The following is a 27,684-nucleotide window of genomic DNA, read 5'->3' on the forward strand; positions in this document are numbered from 1 at the left end:
TGAACTGGAGCCCCCCCCCCCCCCGCAGGCTTTAAGCCCGGCACAGGTGGGCTGCATGATCTGTGCCTCTTTCCCCCCGGCTATATAAGCAGGCCGAGGGGCCCGCGGTGTCCCCTCCCCTCAGCCCGGCCCGGCAGAACCAGGTAGGAGGCCCCAGTACGAAGCCAGGCTCCACCGCACCTCACGGCCGGGAGCTGCGGCCTGGCCTGCCCGGCTCGGCTTTCCGGGGAGGCCCGGGCGGCTCCGCCCCGGTCGGCGGCGGACCCGACGGGAAGAGCCCCTCCTCCGTGACGCCGGGGACTCTCTCCGGCGGTTTACTCCGCTGTTCTCCCTCCTTCTCTTCGCGGGCAGGTGCGCGGGGGAGCCGTGGGGCTCCGGGTGCCCGGCGGGGCGGGCTCGGGGAAAGCCTCCGCGGGTCTGGCCTGGGCGGCCGCCGCCTCATGGCGGAGGCGTGGCGGGGAGACGGGGAGGGAAGCTGAGGAGGAGGGGGGGGAAGATGGCTGCGGGCCGGAGGGAGCTGCAGCCCGGCTGGGCCGGAGGCCCCTGCGTTCCCCATGAGAGGCTGCGGCGGGGTTGAGCGGTCACAGCCCCTTCGTGCTTGTCTCCGCGATGAGGTTTTACTTCGTTTTGCAGCCTAGTGTGTGTGTGGGGGGGGGGCGTGCTTTGCTCGCCGGTATCCATCTTAGGCTGGCACCTGCAGGCCCTAGGAGAGGACATAACCCCTGGTTTGGGCCCAAGGTCTTTGCTGCCGGAGCAGGAACGTTTTGGTCGGTAATCGTTCCTGCAGGGGAATGTTGGTTTTAAAGCTTCACCCAGGCTGGTAGCCAGCTGCCCCGAGGCATTGCTTCAGCCAGCTCTGCCGAAGCTTTCCCTCACCCAAGGGACGTGGTTTTGTGGCCGCTGTGGGAGGCTGGGGTGCTCCTAAAAAGCGCTTTGATTTTCATCGGGCCGTGGATGGAGCAGCACAAGGGGTGAATGGATGGCGGCAGGCCGTGGTCGGGTCTGTGTAGTGTGAAACTGCACTGAAGTAACGTGTCCAATTGGTATCAACATAAAAACATCCTTTTGCCATTGACATAAAAGCAAAGCTCTGCAACTGTTTGTAAAATAGGTATGATACTGTAACTGCACAGAGTTTTTAAAACAAAGTAAATGTAAAGAGCGATTTGTTTTTTTTGCCCCCGACTGCCCAATAAACCTGTTACTGAGTTGTATCTTACATTTGTGAAATGGAGCTCTTATTAAATGGTGAGGTGCAGCCTCTTACAGTGTTTCACATAGGAAAGCCTCAGTTTATAAACTGGGGCATAACATGTAGTTTAGAAACGACTGTCACAGCATAACTCTTGGGTCCAGACTTGTGCCTCCCCTTCCCCCCCCTGCACAGGAGACAAGGGTTATCTTCTGGAGGGGTCTGTTTAGATGACAGGGTTCCCTTGTGAACCTGATGAAGGTTTTGGCTTCTAAGCCCTGTCTGTCTCCCTAATGCACGGGGGACCAAAACTAGCGGCGTAGGAGCTCTGCCTCCCTGAACTGCCTCTGTGGCCTTTGGTCTTCTCTCGCTTGCGTGGAGACGCAGCTTAAGCGGAGCCATGATAGGGGATCTCCTGTTGCATTACAATGCCTCCCTGCCCTGTGGTGCGGAAGCCCACAGAAGGTTTGGTGAGCTGAAAGTCTCCTGTAGCAGCTCTGTTCCCCCACCTGTGCACAGGCACTCCTTTGGAGAGCTTGGGAAGGTTTCTGTATGGTCTCCGTGCAAAGAAGTGAGCAGAGCCGATCTGCTTTTATGTCTACCTGTTGTGTCAAGACCTGAAGGATTAGTAAACATGGGACAGCCTGGCCCTGCGCTTGCAGCCTTGCAACAGAATCAGAGATACCACAGGATATCTTATTTCAGACCCAAATTATTTCTTCAGGTCTTAATTTTGGGTTGGGGCTTTTGCCGTCTTGAACAGGTCCCCTTCCCCTCTCTGGCTTGATTAATCTTTTAAGTTCCTTAATGTGTGTTTGACTGCTGTGAGGTTTGTAAAGCTTATTGTCTCTGGGGCGAAAAACCACCCCTGTAATGCAGGATACTTCTGTCTAAAAACATTGTTATGTGAAATGTGCCAAGTTGCTTGTTTTCTTGTGAATGTTTTGTCAGCCTGTGATGTAATTTCTCCAAGTAAAAAGTTTTGTTTGCTTTGTTTTCAAACAGAAATGTTCCAAATGTGGACAATTCTACCAAGAGCCTCAAGCTTCACGGGGAAAAAAGATGTAGCCATGTGAGCTTGCAAGGTGGCTTTAGCAATTCCTATCTGCATTCTGATCCATGACAAGTTAATTACACCAATTACACCAGCAACTGAACAGAAGCTTTATAGGAAACTGTTGTAGTTATATTGCAACTTGTGTTACCGTGACTACTTTATCTCTTGATAACTCTGTAATTAACTTGTCACCACTGTTTAATGCTTAACGTATGTAGAGAATCAGTTAATGGCATCACTAAAGGGATAGTAGCCTGAAGGAGAAGCTCATGCCCTTTGGGAAGGTTATCGGGGTTTCCTTGAATGGCTAATTTAAGGACTTGTGTAGAAAAAGTATTAAGTTTGTTATGGGAAGTGCGGATAAGATGGAAAGGCTGCACCAGAGAAATTCTGTTTAAACTGATTTGGGTGACAGGGGAAACTGTTAGAAGAAACAGTAATGCAAAAAATCCAAACAAGAACATGTCGAAGACATGGATGACTTTTTGTAGTGTTTTTTCCCATGCAATTAGGTTTTTGGAGGAGCAAGAACTGATGTTTATGAATTAAACCTCGCTATGCTGGCTGCTATACCTGGCTTGTGCTCTAAGCAGTGCATAAGTTCCCTGTGAGCCATGTCCTCCACTGCTGACACAAAGCGTGACGTCCTTGCTTGTGGTGACTGAAGGGTGGTTTCAGCAGTGAGGGTCATCCTGGTGTTGGTGCTGCAATAGCTTCGTGGGAACAAATTGTAGGACCTGATTTGCTGGGGTGTTTAACATCAGCCTCAAGACTAGTGAGCTGTTCTGCCTGGGATGCAGCTGACCTAAATTAAACTTAGTTTCCACAAAGAGTGAGGCAAAAAAGCCTTGCTACTTGTGGTAGTTGTTAACATATCTCATTTTACATTTCACAGAACAATATGTTAAATTCTGAATGTGTGAAACTTCTAAATACATCCTGAAGGCATTAGTATTCAGTCTAATGCTTTTAAACATTTCCTGCATTAGAATAATTTCCTGTTTGTAACATTGGTGGAGTCAGCAAGTGCCTAACCCGATCTGTATTGCCCATTCCCAGAAGTTGTCGGGTGAAGCTGAATACGCATCCAACCAATCGCATAACTCGTAAAAGCAAGCACTTGTTAAATCTATTTGTTTTTATTATGGACATCGATCTGCCAGTCGCAATAATGCATTTATGGACATTTTTCTGCAAGCGCAGCGCTGGTGGCAGTTTTTACTGACAAATTGAGTCATATGGACAGTAGTTCAAAATACGCTTACTTTATTGACGGATCGTGCAATTCTGTAGTTTACCAAGTGTTCATAAGATATCTGGACTGGTGAAGAGAATGTAACTAATGGGAAAATGCAGGACAAAATTTTAATTTCAGGAGGCTTGAATTCTTCTAGCTTCTTCACAGGCTACAGCATGTGTCTTGGCTGGTTTTGTGAACTTTAATGTCTCCATTAATGCCATGATTAAAAAGCAAAAAGACCTGGGTTTGTGTCCTTACTGTGGACTTCAGTTCTTCAGTTTCTTTCTTCTGCTAATAGCTGTGAAGGTTGCTGTTCTGCAAATCTGTCCTGGCAAGGGCTTCAGTTTATCTGAAGGTATAATGAGCAAAACCTTCCTGATGCAAGAAAAAAAATCCTGTGTTAAATTTTGTCTCCTGTAAGGCTAACATTATCGGCCAGCATTGAGTTAAACATACAGTTGGAGGAACAACCAAACTATAAAACCAGACCAAGCATGTATTGAAGTATTTTCCAGAAATACAAAATGCAGTTTTAAAATTGATGATCTACTGGTGTGGTCCAGACTACTGTTTAAAAAAAAAAAAAGTATTTGAATGTCAATAAAGCTTGTGTGGCTTTGGAGTTCTATGGAAGCTGAGTGGGAAGGTTTTTCTTTGGAAATATGTCACTCGTTTGATGCTTTTTGCTAATCCTTCCTCAAGTTGTTTCCTTATTTACTATTTTATATCAGCAGAGCAAAAGCACCCTGTCCTCATGTCTGTCAGGACTATCTGCTATCTATTGATTTATATTGTGCCAAAGTAAATGGTATAAATCATTTCAGGTGTCTTTTCAAGTCACTTGTAAAACTTGGACATGCAGCTGAAATTCTCCCCAATGCAACAGAGGTTCTGAAGGTGATTACAAATAATTATTATCTGAACAAGTCACCTTTAATCTCAAGGAGGAAGAGGGGAGTTCATCGATACAAAGGTTCTGACTTTCCCCTTTGGTTTTCAAGTGAAATAGTAATAAAGTAGCGCTACTGACAGAGGGCCTGTAGTCTTGAGCAGTTTGGCAAAGGGGAATAAAGAATAATTCTGCCTGTCTCAAAGCAGGAGCTGACGGCATCTGGAGAAACAGCAAGTATCGGTTCAGACCACACTGTATGTTCACTACCCAGTGTGTAGCTGAGCTGTAGGTCATGGAATAGGCAGCTGGGGATGCTGGGTTTGGGATCAAACTTTTATTTTAAACTCAGAAATCCCACTTCTGCCTCAGGAAGTTTGAATCCCACTTTTTTTTTTGGGGGGGGGGGGGCGCACATTATGGTATACTGGCAAAGAGCACTATATTTTTTTATAGTACTCAGTAGCTATGTGCTGTTGAAGATGGGATACTGAAGAGATGGGCTTTTGGTCTTAGCTGATGGGTGCATTTTAAGGTTTTAATTGTTCAAATACCACTTTTTAGTGTGTTATGGTCAGATTAATGAAATAGGTATTTTAGTAAACTAGTAAATATATTAGCAGCACAGCCTACTGAAGTCAGATTTGCTTTGTTTTCTGAATCATGCCATCTACATGTTCCAAGTGCACATTTAACTCCCTGCAGGTAACTCTGCATTAGCAGATAGCAAGTATTGGTGCTGTCTTGTAAATGGTGCTGCATAATCATCATTCAGTAATATTTAAATTATCTGACTGCTTTAGATCAGTCAGTACAATACAAACAATAATGTTATCTTTGGTTGTTTGTACATTCAAGTATGCAGAAGGTCTGTTAATTAGTTAAACTTTTTAATAAACACATAAAGTATACTTAAGGCCCTGTTAAAAGATTAGTTTTTCTGTTTCACATATAAAAAACACAAGATGGAATGTACAGCATCTAAAAATACACATGAAATGCACAAACTTACTTTGGCAGCAGTGGGTTGGCTATGTTGACAGTACATTTTTAGACTGTCAGCAGTGTCCTGGAGAAACAATTCACACAACTTCATTCTCCCTTTATCCTGCTCCATTGGAGTTTCGTATGATCGGATATAATGCAGTGGGAAGGGTGGGGGGAGAAGGGAAACCCCTTGCACAGTCTGCTGTTGACACCAGAAATACCTCTGGTTGTTTGCTGACTTCAGTCCCTGAAATAACAAGATTTCTGGCTGGTTGATGGAGAAATGAAATTGACTTTTTTCAAACTGGCCACAGTTTGGTGTTTTGGGTTTTTTGTTTGGTTTTTTTCTTTCCCCTCCCTGGAAGATAAGTGGATTGGTTTTAGCTTTGAGGCTTAGGCAGTTGGATGGAAGGCTTGTCTGGAAGGGCAGGCTGGGCCTACAGCTGGTGGTGTGTGTTCAGAAAGTGAAATGGAGGGAAAGTGCTTAATCTAAGAGAAACTTTTTTTAATAAATGCTTGAGTTTTGGTTTGTGGTTTTTTTTTTTTAAAATAGGACAATAGTACCATTTTGTTTTCACCAATTAAATGAATTGCATGTTAGTGAATGCACCTTGTTTTGTATTATTGGTAATGCATATGGCCTGGATTTGAATGCTTTTCAGTTGTCTTTTTGTGCAGCTATATTTGATTCCATAGTGAGAGTTTCTAAGAATATGATTAACCCTATGGGTCATCTTATAATGTAATTATTAATGATTGATTCTGTTTATCCTTGAAATCAATACGAGAAGCAAAATGGTTTGGCATATATTTGGGGTTGATTTCTAACATTCAGTAAACATGATCTTGTGACAAGACTAGTATTGGTTTATTACTCTGAACATGGTTGATGCATCTGAAGTGTGTAATTAGTTTTATATAATGATGGTGATATGTGGTGTTTTTTACATGACTTATGTTAATATGGCCAATAGTGTTAACATCTCTTGCCACTAATAGTTAGGGTGGGGATGTATAGTAATTGATCTTCCTGGGAGTGCTGTAATGTAAAAACAATTCAGGCTGTTTGAAGTATATTTTACAAGTGTGCATTGGGCCTTTGGGATGTTACACTGAAAAACCCAATTGTACAGTTACCATGGGAACCCAATTAGAATAGATTGCCTGAGTTTTTTTCAGTCTTTCATCTTGACCAAAAATCTAATGTACTTTAAATGTTTTCATATGGAATTTTATTCATATACTGACTTGATATAATAGCTGTTTTTAAATTTTAGTACTGAAACCAGAGAGTATTACATTCTGCGGTTCCTGAGGACTTGTCTTTCAAGGAGAATCTTCCTTTAGTGTTTAAAAGTTGATGAACTGAGAAAAATACTTTTTATGAATCTAAGAGTTCTTACTGTAGTGCTGCCATCACATGTACTTTTCAGGCTGCAGTCCTGTGAAAGTAAACAGGAAAGTATCTTAAAACGCAAGGACTCCTGTTATAGACTGTAAACAAAATATGGCTGAAATTTTTGATGGCTTTTAAGGATCGGATTTTTGATATAAGCTCTGACTTTGCTTTAAATTTTTGGTCTACTGACATATTTGAAGGTTTGGAATGCTCACAGGGTGGGTCTGTGATGTATTTGCTTCCTGTACCTACACTGTAGGAGAAGTTGGGTATCTTTACTCATGCTTTTTAGAGACTGTTGCATTGAGGAAGTGTGAAGGGGAATTGCCTAAAACTATTAAGGAAATTTTTGGTGACTGATCTGGATTTACTCTTGAGCTCTGTGTGGATTGCTCTTAAGAGTATGTGAGCATCCTTATGGGGGTGCTGGAGATTTTTAGATAGTAATGCATCACGTGGTACCTGGCTAGCAAACTGCTGTTGTCACCACAAATTAGATGCTATTTGAAACAACTTGAAATTTAACTGGATTTTGGCATTTGGCACGGTTTCTTTCATAAACAGGAAGAGAGATGGTGTTGCAAGTAAATACAAAACAAAAATTTGTTATGAAAAAGAGATGTTTCCTGACCGGTTTTGTCCCAGAGATGTCTGCTGGGCTCTGAGCTCCTTCAGTCAGGATGAATGCTTGTTGTCTGGCTGACCTGACAGAGCAGCCCTTCATCCACCCATGAGCAGCTGCTATCCTGGAAACAGTATTTCCCAATGGGAAGGTAGGGGGCAAGCGGATCTCACCAGAACCCAAAGCAGCGTGCGCCATCAGATCGGCTGGCAGGAGATGGGAAGAGGGGCATAAGTAACTGTTAAATGGTAATTATTTAACATTTGGTGCATGGGAAGCAAAAGCGCATAGGTGCCAGTCCTTCATATGTACGTGTCCAGATTTCGTTCGTATTCAGGTTGCCAAAGATGCAGGTATTTGAGGAAGCCTTTGGGTTTCCCTTTCGTGGTGGAGGTGGAAGGTGAGACTCCCTCAAATTGCCTGCCACTGTACGAGTGGCATTTTGATGGTGACTGATTCGTGCTGTGGATGGGACGGAGGCATGCTGCTGGCTTGCCTTCCCAGTAACGCGGGGGATACTGGGCTGCCATCGCGGTGTGCCCGTTCCCTGCTGTCGTGGCACCCACTCTGCTTCTTGGCCTCCTGGGGGAGCGTAGCAAAGGCAGAGGACGGATGCTTACTCCTGGGTATCTCTGTGTAACGTTGGCATAATTCAGTGCACTCGCACACTGTAGGTCTCTTTGGTCTTTGGCCCAGGTTTGGAATGAGCTTCTGGATAGATCTGCTTTTTGAGGCAAATAGTCTAGCTTTACCCTTCGGAAAAATCTGAAAAAAGCTGAGTGTTGCTATACACTTCGAAAGTTAAAGCTCTGAACTGACAACAGAAATAAATTGCTATTTTATTTTTAGCTCTGTTGTAGATTTTTAAAATAATATTATATTGGATTGCTCATCTGCCTGGCTTATTCACATTTAAAAATGGAATGAGTGATCTTTGCACTGCCTACCTTGCAAGTGTATGATTGTTAGTGTATTTAAAATACTCATTTTTCAGGATCTTAATTTTAAACTCTTAATATTACATCTTAATTATTTTAAATATTTCTGTGTTCTTTTAAGTTGTTTGGAAGTGGCTGTAGGTTCTGTCACTGCCTTGTACTTCAAGGCTTGATGCGTTGAGAGGACTTGGAAAGCCTTAGATGTTGGTGATCATTTCTTTTGACAGATTCAGCATTTCTTTAAGCAGATACGGTTATCCCCTTCTGTGGAGCAGTAAGTTCCCTGACTTAAGTGGAAGAGTTCCTGTTGAGGCTGGCTGTGAGTCAGGACTCTGAGGCTGAGCTTTGTCAGATAATCTCCCTGTTTTTCAAAAATGTAATGTTTATAGCACATCTTTGCAAAGACACAATGATCTTAGCTAAATAGCACTGAAAAGAAAATGGGGGAGGACTAAGTAAATGCCAAGGAAATAGCAATCACCCTTTATTTCAAAGGGGAGAGCAAAGAGGAACCTGTTGTATTTTTGTTAATGATATATAAATAATGATACTGTTTAAGACTAGAATTCTAATAAATGAAGTTAACATTTCTTAGGTACTTTATGTTTTGCAATCTGTACTTTTAAACCCAGGATACAACTAAGTTACTTGCTCTCATGCCTTAAAATGTGTTATTTCCTGAATCACAAAAGGCTGTAACTCAGAAATGCATTACTGCCTGTACAAATATTTCTTAAATTAATACTGTATCTTTTAGGGCGTTCTTATTCAAATCATGAGCTGTGTAGTGTTATGGAACAAGTCTTCAATGTGCCATCTGTTGATTTTTTTTGACTCTCAACAAGCAGTAGATGACCTCATGAACATTAAAATTCCTGGTTGCTTGTAAAAAAAAAAAAAATCAAGCTCCCCTTTGAAATTATATATACTGAAATTTAGACCCCATTTAAAAAACTGATACAGAGTTGGTTATAGGGGAAATAACACTATTGACATATACTGTTCCTCTTGTGGAATTCAAATTAAATCTCAATCTAACTGAGATTTTTTTCTTTACAGGTGGAGACCTTTCATCTAGCATGGCAGCAAGGCTTGTTCCAAATGTAAGTTTCTAGTAAAATACCCTTGCATTTAGGTGTACACTGAAAGTCCAGCATTACAAAAGAGTTCATGTAACATAGTTTTTTCCCCAGTGTCCAGCAGTCAGTATTAAGAATCCAGCTGACAAGATTGATGCTGCATTGTAAATCTCTGTAGCTCTGTCATGGTTGGTAACAGGCATCAGCAGACCTTTCCCCATCACGTATCTATCTGCCACAGAGCGTAAACTAACAGGACAATGCTACATTTTCAGTTATAAGTTAGCAGTTTGCTTCTGTTTCCTAATAAGTACCTCATTTATTGGAAAACAAACAGGCTTAATTTTGAGGCTTGATGCTTCAGTAAGTGTAGGGCAGTAACTTTATGGTAAAATAAGAAGAAAACTCTATTTATCAAGAAATTAGAACAATTTACCTTACTGAAGGGAAGGCATCAATACATTTTTAGCCCATAACCAAATAATTAAAATGAACTTTGAAGATAAGAATACATTTTTCTGTGGAGTAACTATTTTTGTAACATTAGTAATGCTCCTCCAGGAAAATATTTCTAGTACAATCAAACTTGCATATCTAACTATTCCTGCTGGCAACTTCTATCACTGTTAAAAATGTTTTAATAGTGGCATCTCTGGTGGTTTTAATCTGCTTTATGTAATGTAAAGTGGCTTAGAAAAGTAGTATTTGGGCATATTTTGTGTCTTCTACCCCTCTGTAGAAGATTTTCTTTCTCTTTTCTACAAAAGAAAATTGCCTTTTTTTAAAAATGGAGTGGTTCAGGAAGAAAATAAGGGAAATAAATTCTTGCTTCACTTTTTTTCTATTGAACAGTCATCTGTTTAGTTATGTATGTATCTCCCAGTTGCAAACATCTTTTAGCAGGTACCTGGAATAATGGCAGAGAAATATTTGATTATCTTTGCACAACTGGGCATGGTAGGAAGAGTCACTAGTTCCTTCTCATTCAAAGCTAGGTGTGATATAGCTGGCAAGTAATATGAAACTAATAATTTATTATCTAACCTTTTCACTTCTCCCACTCTCACTTCTAGTTGAAAGGTGCAGCATTAGCTGTTAGGAGAGTTTTCCCCTTTTGATATGTGGAAGGGCACAGGGTTTAAGGTAAAACACATGAACTCTTGCAGCCCCATCTGCCATGGGGAGCAGGGATCTGCTGGGGGGGCTGTGTGGACACAGCCCAGGCTCCTCTGCTCTCTGGTCCTGTTTCTGGATGCATATTAAATATGTACGTAATGTAGCTGATGTTTCTTTAGTGATGTTTATAGTGTATGATTAGCGTACAGTTTTACTTTGAGCACAACCACACGTTGGTGTGACACACAATATATGCCTGGCATATGGTTTTTGCAGAAGTTGATTATCACCAATGTAATGTGCTGAAGAAAGCAGTCAGATGTGGGCATTTTCCACAATCACTATAATTTGTCTCCCACTCGATCCCAGATTCTGTTACGGTGGCCAAAGATGTATGTTGGGTTGTGTGGAAGAGGCTGAAATGTGGCTGCAGTTGTGTGCGTGAGCATACATCAGGAATGTCTCTGTATTTAGGAGTTTTGGGGGTTTGTGGTGTTCTTATGACAATGTGGCAATTTTTCTATCTCATGAGAAATTTAATTCTAAGTGTAATTCTCTTCCTCTTCAGATTTCTTGTAGTTATTAAATTTAAATGTAGTAAACAGATTCTTGGACTAACTGTGATGCTTTGCTCTCTGTTAATACAGTGAAACACTTGTCCACACTCTCCTGAATCAAACCAAGATTGATGAGGATAGGAAAATTCAGATGTGTGTGCCAAGACTGTAATCTTGAAGTTTGGTACAAGTCTTTTTGACACCTGTCTTTTCTGTGTATTTATTTTCCTGTAGATGCATTTGTATTTTTAGTGAATTCTTAATACACAGTTTGCTGCTTCATTTGTTTAAAGCTGTTCTACTCACTTTAAAAATTTCAGTGAAATTCTTTCCTTGAACACAATTCAGATTCCTGACTCTCCTTCAGCTTAAGGAGCACTATTAATGGTTTTGTTCATATTGCTTAGATTTATTTTGTTATTATTCTCTAGCTCCTTCTTTTCAGGTATAGCTATTTTGGTATTATAAAGAATGATGGATTATACAGGAAAGTTTCTTTTGAAGCACTCCTGATATTGTGCAATGCACTTGGGGGTCAGCTACACTTGACTGATGCATGATTTATCCGATGTCCCTGCCACTTTCTGAGATAAAGCTGCTATTTTATCAAAAATGCCAGCAAGTGTGATTTAGAATTTATACACCTCCTTTTTCAAATAATTGTTCTGATTACTTTCTGGCACGGCAATAAAATGATAAAGGTAATTGCACACAAATGTGAGATAGCACCAAAATACAATAAAATTAACCTGAATTAGCTTGACTTGTCGATGAGAAGTATTTATGAAATGTATTTTTGCAATAAGGGAGACTGATATTATAGCTGGAAGGTGAGTTATTGCCTTAATGTAATACTGTTTGAAATTTAAAAAAGAGACTGTTACAGTTGAGGGTGATTGTGCCTTTGAAATTAAGTTGAAGTGATTCTTATAATTGGCAGCAATAATGCATTGTGAAGGTAATATCTTTTATTGTGTTATGCCTAGTTGCATTATCTTTTATTTAGCTGGTCCTGACTTCAGCTCTGCGGAGAACACCAGAAGGAGCAGATCAAGAATTTTGTGGATTTAGGTGATAAAAATTTGAAATGTTACCTAATATTAAAGTCATTCTTCTGCTAGATTTTTTCATTTTTAGCCCATTTTCAGGTCCCCTGAACCTGATACAAGTCCCATTTGATTAAAATTTCATCTCTTTTCCTTGTATTAGAGTAGTTGCCATATATTTACATACACAGCTGAACCCTGTTAATAGTAGTGCACTTCAGTCTTGCTATATGTATGCATGCATATACATCAGGTGGTAATTTTGGCAGTTAAATTTTGTATTTCTCAGTGCCTTAAGGTATAACCTTCTCTTACTAAAAAGTATACACACACTTTTACAGCAAGAACTTCAATGGTAATTAAGGAATAGATCTTAAAACGTTGGCTGATATCTTGAGTTTATTTTGTGAAGTGATGAATGCATCTGGAGAATACAGACAACTGCACAATGACTTCTTTTCCTTTGCCTGAGACTTGTTAAAACTCAAACCAGTAACAACTAGATATTAATTTTGGGGACCCTCTAATTCTTAGAGACAATATTCTTCATTTTTGATTCTTTAGTATGGTAATTGCTTCTGCAATTGTTTGGCAACAAATTCCTTAATTATAAGTTAGTGTTTTGCGCCATGTGAGTGCATGTTAAAACACTGAACAAAGTATAACCTTGCTTTGTAGTGCATTGCACAGTGCTTCTAACTGAATCTTCTGGCATATGATTTCCAGTCTGAAAATAAGGGGCAGGGGGACTTAATCCCTTTTAGGTCATTGGCAGGGTAAAAATGACAACGTGCTTCCACATCCCCTGGTAGAACACCAAGCAATGTGGCTTACAGGGTCGTTGCTGGTGGGATTTCCAGGTACCTCCTAACAGCAAGGAACATACCCAATTAATATTTCTGTCTTTGCTATTGGTGGCATAATTTGATTTTTACAGAAATATCTGGCCCTGTCCTGTCTATATTTTTCCCTGTTCTTGGCACACTGTTTCTTATCCAATTCTGCTCTAATTCATTATATTATCTCTAGGCAGCCTGCAGTTTCAAATGAGATGCTAAAGTAACTAGGTGCCTCTAAGCTTAAGTCGGGCTGTTTCACTTCCTTTTTAATTTTTCCTGGGCACCAAGATGCATCCTAGGAATGGCATGACCTGATCTTGCAACCTTGATGCCAATCTACCACAATCACTAATTTGTACAGCTGATTAACACCACACTTTCTAATGGCATTTTACTTCTATGCTACATGTAAATGTTTGACTTATTTAAGAATGTTCATCTTAGCTTCATGGTAATGCTATAAAATGATGATATAAATATTCTACTGCATATATGGTTTAAACTGCTAAGTGGCCACAGCAGTGGCTGCTACACTTGCAAAGCATTTATGTTTCCTATATAAGTAATAGCTGAGAAAGATACAGAACGTGTTTACTTGGGTTTGGAGAGGTATTGGAGGAAATAGTACATCTGAATTCCTGTTTAAATGGTCCACTAAGGTCTTGTGTTTAAGTATCTGCTGACACTGTCTCAAACCAAAGCTTGGCATGTGGGCAATAGAAGAAGTAGAAAAATGCACTTCTTGAATGCAGTCTGAAATGCAGTAGTAGTAACCTACCTGCCTCTCCTGAAGGAGAAAAATTAGTTTTATTACAATTAAAATATCCTTTAAGTAAAATGAAGAGGTCTGAGATAGCACTGGTAAGTACACTGGGAATTTGCCATTTGACAGACCAGGATTACTCCTGCCTGCCAAAGCAACAGACTGAAGGCGTAGCCAAAGAGCCAGAGGCTACCACTGCTTGGAAATACACTTTCATAGCTTGGCATTTCAGGGTCTTTTGATTGCCATCCAAAGAGGATTAGTAGTATAATACGATGGGACAACAGAAACTTGCTTTTGTTGTCTTTGATTGTTTAATAAAGAATTATGTGTTTGCTCTTGTCGAATACTTTTAAAATGCCGTAGAAAGCAAATGTTGCTCTCTGTATGTGGATGTGTATTCTTCTGGTTTGTTGGGGGCTTGTGTGAAGTGGGCCTTTTAAGTGAAGATGGGGACTGATTTTTAGTGGCTGCTGTGCCAGTGTGTATTTGTGTATGTTCAGAATATGCAGTTTAATTCTGTACGTTCACATTTTTATGGGATTAGTTCTTTGGAAAGTAAAGAAATTGTTTTATCACCCCAACCTAACCCTGGATTTGCTTACAGTCTGTCTGACATTTCCTCTCCAAACCTCCCCTAGCCAGGAAATGAGTAGGTTTTGTTTTCATACCCTCTGAAGTTACAGGTTTAGCTTAACCAGGGTTAGATTTAGAGAAGCATTGGCGATATTAGTACAGTACTGCAGTATATTTCAGTGCAGCTTTTGTTTAAAAGCCTTATCTGGATTACAGTCATGTTCTTCAGCTGTGGAGGTGTTTATTACTCTTGCAGCAAGGACAAAAATATATGGACCTGATATACAGTGCTTTATTCTGGCAAGCTGGAAGTTTGCTTTGGATGCTATAGGAAAAAGAAAGGCACGCAGTATAGGCAGTTATTCTGGGATGTATAGGGGGAAGAAGTGGCTTATGTCCAGATGTGTGGTCATCTAGTTCACAAGAACCTGATGCAGTATATAAAGGACCTGTATTTTATAACAAAGGTAATTTTAAATGTTATTTTACTTGTTAGCAGATTGTATTGACAGAATTAAATCTGATTAGCTAGTGTGATAGTGGTTTTGTTTCAAGACTTTCTTCTTGAATCTAAGCAATGAATGCAACACCTTTTTTTCTTCCTCAAAATTTAACTTTTGCCTTTATTTAAAAACAGAGGGACACTCAGTTTTCCTTGGACTGGTTTCCATATGTTTGAAGGATGTTATGTGTGATGTTCAAGTGTAATGATAAAGGAAATGTGTGTTATCTTGTCCAGAAGTTATTTTTTCATTAAGTAATGAATGATGTTGGTAGGACTACTGTGGGAGCGTGGGTTGCAGAGGGCAGCAGCAGCCTTCTCTTGTTAGACAAGAAGCCCTGCCCTGGGTTCCAGGACCACTCTCCCATAGCTTTAGCAGTCCGGATCAAGATGCCCAACCTGTAGGAACCTGTTTGGATCAGGGCATCCTTATAGCTTTAGAGTTCACTCCATTATGTTTAGCTGGAAATCTTTGGACTCTTTCCTTCAAGAGAAGGAAACAGCTTTTAGAAAAGTTTGTATTTTAGCTTTGAAAGAAATCAAACATTTCATAATAAGCAAAGAGATTAAGAATTAAGTTTCTCATTCTGTATAATTTTTGTTCCAGTATATTAAATTATTTCTGGGTATTAAACTTGTGTCTACCTCTTACCTCCTTTCTTCCCCACACGGAACTTATTTGGAGTACATAATTTTTTTCTCTTGAAATAGTAGCAACCACTGTTCATTTGGAAGGTGAACATAGAGATGATTAATCAATATCTTAAGAGGAGTAAGATTTTAGGCTTGTTTTTTGATCGCATATTGATTGCATGGATCCTGTGTTTTTTCCTAGTCCTTAAATTTTTCTCTGCTTTAGAACACTGAGTGTAAGAGATGGCTTTCTCATCTAAGACTAGCTGCATAAGGTTGGAAAATTACCCTCCACGCTGAAGTATATGTGCACAACTGCATTACCTTTACTATTAATATCTTTTCCTATATTCTTAAAGTACAATGGATTGTTTCCTTTTAAATAAACATGTAGAAACCAGTAAAACAAATACAGGAAGTTTTAAACTATTAAGGAGATGTTGAGAGAACTGTAATTCAGTGAAAACCTTGGATGAGTGGACCACTGGCATGTGTAAGCTCACCAGCAGCTGTGCCAAACGGGAGACTGTGGTCAGCCTCCTTATTTATCTCCACAGGCCCAGGTGGGGTGGCAGAAGCTTTCTGCAATTAAAACATTTTGCAAACAGTGTTAGGGATTGCTTTTCTAAATTATAATTTCAGTTGTATTTACGATGGTAGCAGGCAATGATAATGACTGGATGTTTTCTTCAGTTGTCTCAGTATGGAGCAGCAATAGTGCTGTTTCCAAAACCCCACTTAAGGATATGACTGTAATGGCAACCATTAGTTGCCCTAATTGCAGTGCTCGCTGCTGCTGTATTACATGAGTGATACGCTGACCTTTACACCTCAGAATAGATGGGGTGTTCGTAAACAGTCAGCTCTTGCCTGTTCTGCTGTCCTTGCTGCTGTGGAGTGGACAGAGATGGACAAATCTAAATTTTTATTTCTTATGATGGTCCCTGGTCTGGTCTTGCCTTGACAAATACCGGTGATGTGATTTGATAAGGATTTTGTTATGAGAAGGATGTAAACTTACTGGACCAGGAAGAATGTCTGCAGCAAGATGACTGAAATGAAGTAGTAAATTGCCAAACCAGTCCAGGTACCTGTGAAGTATTCTCCTTAAATTTAAATCCAATATTTCAAGCTTTCATTGCATTTTAATTCAAAACTTGAATCAATAACAAGCAGGTTTGAGAACACTGCGGTACTCAAAAGAAGGACACTTAAAAAGTTCAGGACTGGTATTTCTTTCCTGTAATTAGGATGAAGAAGCAACTTCCCTGGCATTTATTGATCATCCTCTCAAACTCAACAAATTCCTGGTATTGCTTTTTGGCAAGTCACTGATATTATATGGTATCATAGAAACAGGGCAGGTGCTTGAGAATTATGGCTCATGTGCTAGCTTCCTAATGCAAATATATCAGAACATTAAAGTGATGGGTATTTAGGATATATTTATGAAGAATAAGAAGTAAATGAACAAGTTGGTACTTTGTCACACCTTTAGTCGGATGGGCTAGCATCAGCACTCTCCAACTGAAACTACACTCAAACTGTGTTGATCCTATTGGATCAATACATCTAGAAATTCAGCTTTTACAGCTAAGAATCCCTAGGATTTGTACCACTAACAGATATAGTACTATTTGAGATGGTCTCAGACAATAGGTGTTGACAAGTATTTTTAGTTTTTGAAGCCAGTATGTAGTTATATCCCAACCCAACATTGGAGCAAGATTGCATGAGAAACCTAGTGTGCGGGTTGTGGCTGGGAGAGAGTTAATTTTCTTCGTAGGAGCTAGTATGGAGCCAGGTTTGGGGTTTGTGCTGGAAACAGTGTGGATAATTCAGGGATGTTTTGGTTACTGCTGAGCAGGGCTTACCCAGAGCCAAGGGCTGTTCTGCTCCTCACCCCACCAGCGAGGAGGCTGGGGGGGCACAAGGAGTTGGGGGGACACAGCCGGGACAGCTGACCCCGACTGACCCGAGGGGCATCCCAGACCATAGGATCTCATGATCAGTATGTAAAGCTGGGGGAAGAAGGAGGAGGAAGGGGGATGTTTGGAGCGATGGCGTTTGTCTTCCCAAGTCACCGTTCAGCGTGCTGGAGCCCTGCTGTCCTGGAGATGGCTGAACTCCTGCCTGCCCGTGGGAAGTGGGGAATGAATTCCTTGGTTTGCTTTGCGTGCACGCCTTTTGCTTTACCTAGTAAACTGTCTCTATCTCAGCCTACAAGTTTTCTCACTTTTGCCCTTTCGATTCTCTCCCCATCCCACTGTGAGGGAGGTGAGTGAGCGGCTATGTGGAGCTTCGTTGCCGGCTGGGGTTAAACCGTGACATCTAGTATGGCATCTGGGTGGGTTCTTTATTTTTAAAGAACAGTAACTTTAATGGTGTGGAAGAATTAAGTAGAGAATTCTCAAATGTGCAGTGGTGGCTTGTCTGGAAATGGTAGCAATACAACCATTTCTGGGTTTGAGAAATGGCAAGTGAAATAGGAGAAGGAATTGTATTGCAATTTCATCCTGTTGGTTATACTTACATTATCAGGTAGCTCAGCAATTAACACTTTCTGTTAATCTGAAAGGATCAAGAGAACCATTTCTTGCAGGCAGCTGTGACACTGCCCTGATTAATGCACTTGGACTCTCTTGGTTTAAAAAAAAAAAATTGCAGCATGGGCAAAGACACTTTAGGTTTAGCAGTTGGATGTTATTTTTGCCTTGATTCTCAGAAATAGTCAAGTAAAAAAAAGAGGACTTCCATTTGATGTTCAGCCACATGCTATAGCCTAATGGAAATACCTTTTTAAATCAGATGCAGGTGGTGGCAGAGGGGATTATCATTAATATTTTGATATGGCATGGTAGGTTTATATTGTTGCTGAGGCAGAGTGAAGGAAATAGAAAACCCTGTAGAGGGAGATCCATCAGAGATAGGGCTCTGGCTCCTTCCTGATGGGAAGGATTCATGTGCTCAATAATACTGAAGGGAAAATGCGTGAAAAGGTGGCATCTTTGGTCTCTTTGACCACAGCCTTCTGCGGAACTTCTGTTAAGAAAACTTCTGATATCCTGAGAGCTGAACACTTGGGGTGGGTACAAACACATCCACAGGCAGTACTGTTGCATTTTTTTTCCAGTGGAAATCTGCGGTCTCTAGGGTTTTAACATGTACAGATGCACTGTGAAATCTTTGAGGAGAAAACAGGAAAAGTTGGAAGCGATGTTCATGAAGATATTTTGCATTCTTTCTCCCCTTCCATTCAGTAACAGTGATTTGGGACATGGTGCTGAAGCGCAGGAAATACTGTGAGGTTTGCTCTCTTGATTTGTCTTCTGGAAAATACAAACCACTTGGGAGAACATGAAGCATGGAAACAATTTGCTATGGATTTTCTTGAACCTTGTTGATCCTCAAGATTTCTCTGCATTTTGTATTTATGCATTCTCCATTATGGATATGAATTGGATTCTAGGATCTCAGACCAAACTACAATGGAATTTTTTTGGGGGGTGTAGGAGCAGTAGAACATAGAAAGTGATTTTGAATTATTTACTGTACTGTGAAAGACCATTAATGCAAATTTAAATAAAATCTGTATTTAATCAAATGGGAGGTATGTTTCAGTACTGAAAACCTTGGCTGCAGCAAGGCTGTTAAACTGAATTACATTGGAAAGCGTAAGAGGTTAAGATCTTTATATGCAAGTCATCAAGCTAATGTTGGCTTTTGGGTTCACGGCACCTCGTTTAGGAGATAAAACTCGCTGCTGTTGTGCATCCTTAGCATCTGAACCCTAGGAAAGCAATTTGAGCGGCACATCTCTCTTTCCTAGTGGTGTTCAGTGGAGTTGATGTGTAATTGAGGGGACCTTCGCCCTTCGGAGGAGTGTGGTGCCACCGAGGCACGTGCTGTTGCAAAGTCATGGGAGCATGCCTGGAAAATGAGGCTCCTCTGTACAGGACATTAACTCATAAATCATGCTAATATTCTTACTGATAAATCTTCCACTGTGAAAACCTTTTGATTCTCATCTATTATTAATGCCAAAAAGGGCTTAATTCCATTGGCTAACAACAGTCTTCCAATTTTCTATAGAGCATTTAGCAGTCTAGTGAGATGCAGGCTTACATATGCTGCACCTACATTTTTATTTCTGTAGCAAGACTCACAGAGGATGGCAGGAGAAGTTTCCTCTGTACAAGTCCTATTTTTTTCCTACCTAATGAATATCAACATTATGAGAGATTTTTGACACAGATTTGTAGGTTTTACAGTGGAAAGGGAGAGTGAAGGTGGAGTTTGTGCAGTACCTGATCAAAATTCCTCAAATAGTTCATTTGCGTAAGCTGGAGGAAAAAAGGGTGGAAGGCAGTTTATTTGGATTTATTAGATTTTTGCTTTAAGCTGCCATTCATTTCTAGTTCACAGCTTCAACAAGGGCACTGTAGGGAAGATGGTGTTGAGCAAATTGTGCCTGTGTTGGAAGGATATGGGCAGGATCAGGTTTTCAGTGTTCACCAGTCTGCAGTAAGTAATGTCTAAGCATTTGGTCATTTCAGCTGGCCAAGTTTAAAGGCTGTTTACTTGCATCTGAAAACTGTTGCGACTTAAATCTTGAATAAAATTTCACTTTATTTTAAAATAGCATTGCCTGCAGGAACATATTGTTACCTCAGTCTTCTCTGGTCCATCTCAGTTGCTGTAGGTAAATAGTGAAAAGGCACATTAGTGTCTGGACAGAGGGTAGCATGCATTGTGCATCTGTACGGTGACCTTCGTCTCTGAGGCTCCCAACCCAATCGCATATGTATGTGGATATATGTCATGCAGTTTCATTCTTTTATAAAAATAAACCTGAATATTGCTGCCCAATGCTTATGATAAACAAGACTGAAAATACTAGTTGTACTCACTCAAGGTTTTCATCTATAAAGCTTAGTTCAACTTGGTGTGAACTCATAGGATTATTTATAGTTTTCTGTTACTCGCTGCATCCTGTGTTTTGTTATGATGGAAAAGCTGTCCTCTTATCACTAAGTTGTTATATTCATGGAGTACATGGTATGAGGTTCAGTGCATCTAGTTTAGGGCTGTCACACAAATAAAAATGAAGAATGTATACTGGTTTTCCACATATGTAAACTTTTCTGTTTTACTAAGATTTCTGCAGTGAGGTGCTGCTCCAAAAAAAATTCACCCGTGTCCTCTCCTTGAAGAGGGAGACGGAACGAGGAAAAAGTTGGTTGAAAAGGAGAGTTTCATTGTAACACCAGCAAACATTTGATTATTTAGCAAAAAGCTGATTTGGACTGCAGTCAAGCCAAATAAACCACTAGAAACCTGCAGTTCAAGCCCAGCACGTTGCACAGAACTTCTCTAAGCTGAGTAACTTTGTGCTGGTTTCTGTGTGTCTAACTGAGGAATTGCTTAAGTGCTTCCCAAAATTCAGAGGTTTAGGTTTACTTTTGCCCTGGTGGACAAAAATGTCTACTTGTTTGTTTTTTTTAATCCTCACTTCACACTGATTATATTACTTGCAGATGTGACTTCATTATGTAGCACTTAATAATGGGATTTGAAAAGAAATTCTTTTATTTTGAAAAAATAAAATTTTGTATAGCTGCAAGCAGTGGTCAGCTCTAAGTCATCATGCATAGATTTTTCCTGTCTCCTGATGCACTCCTAGTGTGGTGTTGTGCTCTTCATTCAGTTTCCCACTTTCTTAATCACTTCTGCATTTCATCTGATACTACTTTGGGCTTTCAGCATCATCCCCCTTACTGTAGGCAGACACAGGTGTCATAGGTGGGGTGGACTTCAGAGAGCTTTGGGGTAGACTGTAAACTTGGGTAAATACTGGGAAAATAAATTTGTGCAGTTGTCTGTGGAGACTGTTGGTTCTGAATATTGCAGAAACAAGCAAATTTTTCAGGTGTAAAGCAAACTGCAAGGTAGCTGTATGGTCTGAGTACTTGAAAAAACCCCAAGAAATCTTGTTGGTCTCTCAGTATAACCACGAGGTTTGTTGATCAAGTTAGCTTGTGCTGCTTTACAATTTCTTGGGTTTCTTTGTTCTGTTAACTTTTTTGTCCAGTTTCACTTGAATTTAGCTCTTTGGAGCAAAGGGGTTTTTTGTCCTGGTTGTACAGCACCAATGATGATGTGGTTGGAACCTGTGGTTTGGTGTCTGGGTGACTGCAGTGGACATACTTGTGGTGTTCTGCCCTGTTTCTCTCCTAATGATTGTACAAACCAAACTGTAAATACAGCCCAAACATCTACTGAGTCACACTGGGTTTTTTAGCCAAGATGAATTTGACAACTATGTTATTGTTGGTCTTGTACAATATTGAGAAATGCTTGGCATCTGTTTCCAGCTACATCCTATCAGTAATTGTAAAACCAGACTAGTAACAATGGGAATAAAAAAATGTTTCTTTTACTAAGGAATGATTGATTTTTTTATATATTTTTCCAGCAGACACATTCTATTTGTGTTCCAGGAGTTATTTGTATAACACTGCTGCTCTAAACCAGTGAATATACTTTGTTGTCACAGTAATCCTTTTGAAATCACAACACATCGAATATTAGCTGATAAACCAACCATGAAACTGCTATTACTTGGGATTTTTACAAAAGTCGCTGTTCTGCTAGTTAACTGGTTTTTGAGACTTTGATTTAGATGCTGACTTAGGATGGATCATTTTACATTGGAGTTTTGAAGGTAAAAGCCATAGTTGAGGAAACTTGAAATATGCTGTTTTCTTGCTTTTTTTAAAAATTACTTTTGAAAACTACTCAAAATATCTTGAGATAAATGGTCCTTGGTGAGAATGCATGCAATTAAAGAGGAGTTTGTTTTCATGAACAGGTGTCTTCCAAAGAGGGAGAATCTCAGTGCGAGAAGAAACATGCGGTTCTGCTTAGTCCTGTGGGAAAACTCGAGATATCTGGGTGTGAAACAGGCTTACATGAAATAAAACTTCCAAAAATGAGCGTGCTGCCAAGTGGGTAAGTTCATGTCCTATTGATCCTAGGTTTATGTATGTGGTAAAGGAAGGAGATTGCGCAGAGGATCTAAGACACGACTATGCGTGCTTGTTTTTACTAGCCATACTGGGAACACAGTACTTGATCCTTTGAGAGGCAAAACCAGCTTCCAGTACCTTTAAGGAGTGGCAGCTCCAAAATGTTTCTCTGCTGCATCAATATAATATTAACCAAGAAATGTTCTAAAATAAAAGTATTTTTAACACAGGTTTTGAAAGTACATCCTGCCCCCTAATTCTGGGGACACATGTAAATCTGTCACTAAGGATTAAGACCTTCATGCATATTTTGCAAATTTTGCAGGCCTGTATCTAGATATATGTGTTCCAACAGGCAGAACCCTAGTATTGAAGCTTTACTTACTGCATACTACTTAAGAGCTTTGGTTGGTTTTGCCTATCTGTAATGTCTTCTGGAGTTCAGAACAGATGATATACATGGCAGTGGAGGTGATGTCCCAAATATAAAACTGATTGAAGAGGTATTAGTATATTTTACTGTTGAATATAAGTGCTGTTCGATCTGCTAAAGTGCATCTGTCCTGTTCAGATCATTGGTTTGCTTTTTCCTTATTTGTGAGGAAATGCTGAGTGACATTTTTAGAAGAAACACTGAATTCTTTCAAGACTACTAGATGCCAAATTTCTTTGCCAAATTCCTCTGCCAAAATGAATGCTACTTATTAAGGTTGGTCTGTCTTTTCAACGGTTTTTGGTAATAAAATTGCAGCCTTTGCCACAGTCCATGACAGCAGAGCGTTTCCTGACAATACTCAACCAGGTTTGGCGTCCCTCTCTTCACGTTGTTTTTTTCTCCCCTGCTTTTCACTTCTGAAATTCTTCATGGATTTGTGGGGTTTCCCCTTTTCTGTTTTCTTATTTTATTATCCTTGTAATTTAAGTGTGTGTAAAATTAATCAGGAATATGAAGCATAATGTGTATTCTGGTCTGAAATATGTTTTTGCCTCTAATACGAAAACTCTCAAGCCTCTAGATTTGACAGTTTTGCCAACTCCAGTGATATGGAAATAAGTACTTCAGTTTCTTCATATGCTGATTTCAGTACTGGATTTCTGCTGATGAGGAATGCAAATAAAGCAGTATTTAGGATAAGGCTGAAGCTTGCCTTTGCTGTAGAGCAGTGTCTGCCTGAAGAACAACTAAGCAGATGAGGACTCTTCACCCTTGAGAAGAGGAAATGTCAGTGAGTGGGTGGAAGAATAATAGGAAAAAGGTCTGTGGGCTCTCAAAGCTAATGAGTACGAGAAATTGCATGTTCTTTATAATGCTAGACATAAAATGAATTGCATGAAAATAAAAGCTGAAGACAAAAAACAGTTGTGAAGTTGTGGGTACTAAAAAATACAGACTCATAGTGAAATGGCAGATTATTGGAAGGAAATAATTACAGGCTCTAAATTAGTAGAGACCAAAAAGGTGAATGGGGAGGTGTTGTTATACTGGGTGTGTTTGTGTAGCAATCCTGGAGAGGTAAGAGCAAGGGTCTGTGTTTGACTTTAATGTTGAGGTTTCGAATGCTTCATTTGATGGCTTGCCTTTTCTTTTTGAACAAAATTTTTAGGGACGGTAAGTACTTTCAGAGCAAGTGGTGGTGGGGAGGCAGGGTAGAGAAATCGATCTTTCAGACACAAAGACCTTTTTCCAGGAAATGACTCATGTGTCCCCAAAAGCTCCGAGTACTTTGTTCCTCACCTCTGCCTGCACAAATGAAAGATGCTGCTACTCGCAAACTGTGGGTCACCCCGCTCCTTGAGGGAGCCTTGCTGCGAGGCAAGGTCTGTCCCGTTTGTAAGGACAGCTCGTTTATGGGGGCTGCCATTTACTTGTGTACAGTGGCCAGGTTGGCTGTTTGAAGAAGGATCTCACGATCTCGTTCTTCAGGCAGACATCAGGCAGTCTAGATCCTTTTCCAGATTCTTAATTTTTATCTGATCTTGGTCTTTCAGTTTTCTCAGTGGTGAGCTAACTTAATTTCCCAGCCTCACAGAGGTGTTGAGGCTTTAGTGGCATCTTGGTAACACTTAACTTAGCAGATTGCATGATTTATATGCAAAAATTGTTATATTATAGGTGGAATATTACTCAAGAGTGTTTCAGAAGTTAATGGCAAGCAGAATATTCTTACAATTACTTTAAGAATTTAAATCTGAAAAAGGTGGAAGGTGGGACTTGCTTTTGTCTTTACTGATGATAAAGTTCTAAAAATTTTAAAGCCATCTGTAAATGTTTGTGCTGAAGTATAACATTTAATCTCTTCTACTCATCGCTAGTGAATAGTTGTTAAATCTGGCCTCATTATTTTCGACAGAATAAAATAAAAACAAAACAGTACCCAGTGTTTCTCCTAACTGGCTAATAAACACTATGGTAAGAACATTGGGTAAAAAAACAAAACAAAACAAAAAACCCCAAAAAAACATAAGAAACATAAAAATTGATTTTAATGGACCCCTGTCAGAGAGAACCATAATGAGTGCAAGTCTAGTAATAAATATTGGTATTCTGCTCCACAGTGCTTGGGACTTTTCATGTAGAATTGTATGTAACAATCAATATAGATTTTAGTTTTTTAACAACAAAAATAAGTAAACCTTTGTAATATATAAATGTGTAAGACTTGCAATCATCAGACAAACCTGCTAGTTGCAGAAAAATCTGATAAGAGTGCCTGCTTAATGGCATAATCGGTTTGTGGAAATCTTGCTCTATTTTACAGCTTGTAAAATGCTGTGCAATTAATCACCTGAGATTACAACCTATTCTGTGATGGCTCTCCTTAAAACTTAAGAACACAGACTATAATGTAGATTAAAAGGAGAAGCAACAAAGTAAAATTCAGTTTTCGGTACGCTTGAAAGAAATTGATCTATTAATGAGATTAAACTAATTGTAATAACCTAAGGTTATTCTTCTCCTTGTGAAGCTGGTAGAGTTTAAAAGTCAAGACACGTCACAGTGTAATGTTTTCTGTTTGGAGAGGAGGAACTATTATTCAAGCTTTTTAAATGTATGTGTATACATACATAAAATAAAACTTCATCTATATATATGAGGAATTTCAGCTAAATATGATGGTAAAAGTTTTAATTTACTGAATGCTAACTAAGATTGTTTCTAACCATTTTTCAATCTAAGCGCAGTGCTAACAATTGGCTAACTTCAATCAGTAACTTGAAATCACCTATTTCTGGTTTAGTATTTAAATTGTGGATTGATTTGCTCATTTGTCATTCAAGTTGGCATTGTCAATTAATAAAGTGCTGAAGTTAAGGCCAGAATAGATGATATCCATATCAGATTAGCTTTGGAATAATCAAATTCTCTGTGTTTGATACCCATATGCTGTACGATGGAGGCTGCAGTGGTTTTAACCTATGCACAGCGTTAGAAGGAGGTGCACACACTGGGCTCAAGCTGTTTAGAGATCTGTACGTTGGGTTTTCTGAAACAATTGGTGTGTATTTCTTCAGGGCTGTAAAGTGGGGCAAAAAGTATATTGCAATGAAGCTTGAATTTATAAATTTGTCTAAGAACTTCAGCTTCACAGTTCATATTTTCAAAAAAAGAACTAAAGGTATATATAGAGAGAGAGGATATATATATTTTACTACTGTATCAGCCATTGTAGTTTTGCTTTCAGTGTATACAAGTATAGCCATCTTGATCAAAACTAAGGCTTCTCTTTTGTCCAGTAGTCCTGCCTGAAATATTGCAAGTTAACTCTTGCTTGCTCACGTCCAAAAGAAAACCACTTTTTTTACTGCTATTTTCCTTCTAATTGTCTTTAGCAGCTTTGAAGTTTCAGAATTAGTTTTCTTTGTTATTTCGCCGTCATCTGTGGTGTTCCCACCCTGGGACAACTCTGTTTTGAGAAGCCTTGTCTTACTCCTGAGCTGGAGGGGTAAATTATCCACATGGTGAGTAGGGAGTCACACTTGTGACTTCTGTTAACAGTAACAGAAACCATGCTTGTATTTTCCTGTGCTAAATATTTACAGCAGAAGATACTTTGGAAACATGGGGATGTTGACTTGGCAGTTGGGATGGCAGCAGGGAACAGTTTTTCCCTGTGTTGCAAAAATCCAAATTCGCTCAGGAATTCCCTTTTCCTTCAGGAAAATCGCCCCAGGGTTCCCTGACTCCCTGCGCAGTCAGCGTGCAGCACGGGTTATGTAGCTAGCAGATGTGCTAATGCAGTGAAATACGGTGGCAACTGGAGGATTTTAGTAAAAGAAAGGGCAGTAGTATAACATGCCTTGAGGTAAACTGAAACGGCTTCCAGTGTGTGGTTGGAAAATCCTGTCCTGCTGGGCTCAGGGTCATGAACAGTGCAACTCATTGCTGTGTACTGATGAGCATGCATGTGAAATGAAAGTTAAATTTGCCTTCTGATTAGTGGGCACAGATTCCAGATTATGCTAACATTGACATCCACCGTGGGACTTAAGGATGCCACTGTGAGAAGTTGTTGACTTTTTTCCACTTAAAAGCTTAGCTGAGCTGGCTGGGGTCTGTCGCTGCCATCCTTGGATGGGCCCAGCGCTGGGGCAAGTTGTGGATGATTTGGGGACAGCCACCCCCTCGCCGCTGGGCTCCTGCTCCTCCAGCCCAGGGGCTGCTGGGGCATACGAGGCAACGCGTGCAGGTGGTCTGCTCCCCCTCCATAGACTCGGGAAACTGGGTGTTTGTTGGTATGGATGCGAACTTGAATTTGGAGTTTTTGGCATTTCGTGCATGTTTCTGAGAACTGAGGTTGGGCAGGTTGACTTGCTTTGCCATTGCTTGAATGGTCAAAGTGTGCGTTTTCCTGGTTTCCCCAGACTTCCCTTTACGCTATTTTCAGAAGAGTGATTCTTTTGGAAGCAGCATGTTCCTATCTGCCCTCTGTATTTCTTGCAGGTTATTTGCAATTTTCTTTATAGTGTTTCATTTCCCTACACCTTACTGAGAGAGATCAGAGAAGGAGGAACAAGGAGCCAGTTTGGCCATTCTTGTATTATTAATCTGCCTAAACCTTTTAAGGGTGAATCTGCAGTTCAAGAAGTTCACCAGGGTTTCAGTCACTCTCTCTCTGCCAGTTTAACATTATCAGAAACTCTCCAGAATCTCAGTTTAACCAGGTTTCCAGCTATTACAGATTCAAAGAAAATCTCAAGTGTGTGAAAACGCAGCGGATGC

The 27,684-nt window shown here is 40.1% G+C and overlaps 1 protein-coding gene across 1 annotated transcript in view; it reads left to right on the forward strand.

Annotated features, from left to right (window-relative positions):
- The first annotated feature begins 226 nt into the window (after positions 1 to 226).
- MGMT (O-6-methylguanine-DNA methyltransferase) overlaps positions 227 to 27,684 on the forward strand; it is a 167,790-nt gene continuing 140,332 nt past the window's right edge. The window contains exons 1-4 of the mRNA XM_049809904.1: positions 227 to 351; positions 2,198 to 2,277; positions 9,384 to 9,427; positions 22,307 to 22,446. Coding sequence (XP_049665861.1) covers positions 9,404 to 9,427; positions 22,307 to 22,446 — 164 coding nt within the window. The 5' untranslated portion in view covers positions 227 to 351; positions 2,198 to 2,277; positions 9,384 to 9,403. The remainder of the gene's footprint in view (positions 352 to 2,197; positions 2,278 to 9,383; positions 9,428 to 22,306; positions 22,447 to 27,684) is intronic.

The sequence above is a fragment of the Accipiter gentilis genome, chromosome 9 (genome assembly GCF_929443795.1).
Source record: "Accipiter gentilis chromosome 9, bAccGen1.1, whole genome shotgun sequence".
Taxonomy (NCBI): Eukaryota; Metazoa; Chordata; class Aves; order Accipitriformes; family Accipitridae; genus Astur; species Astur gentilis.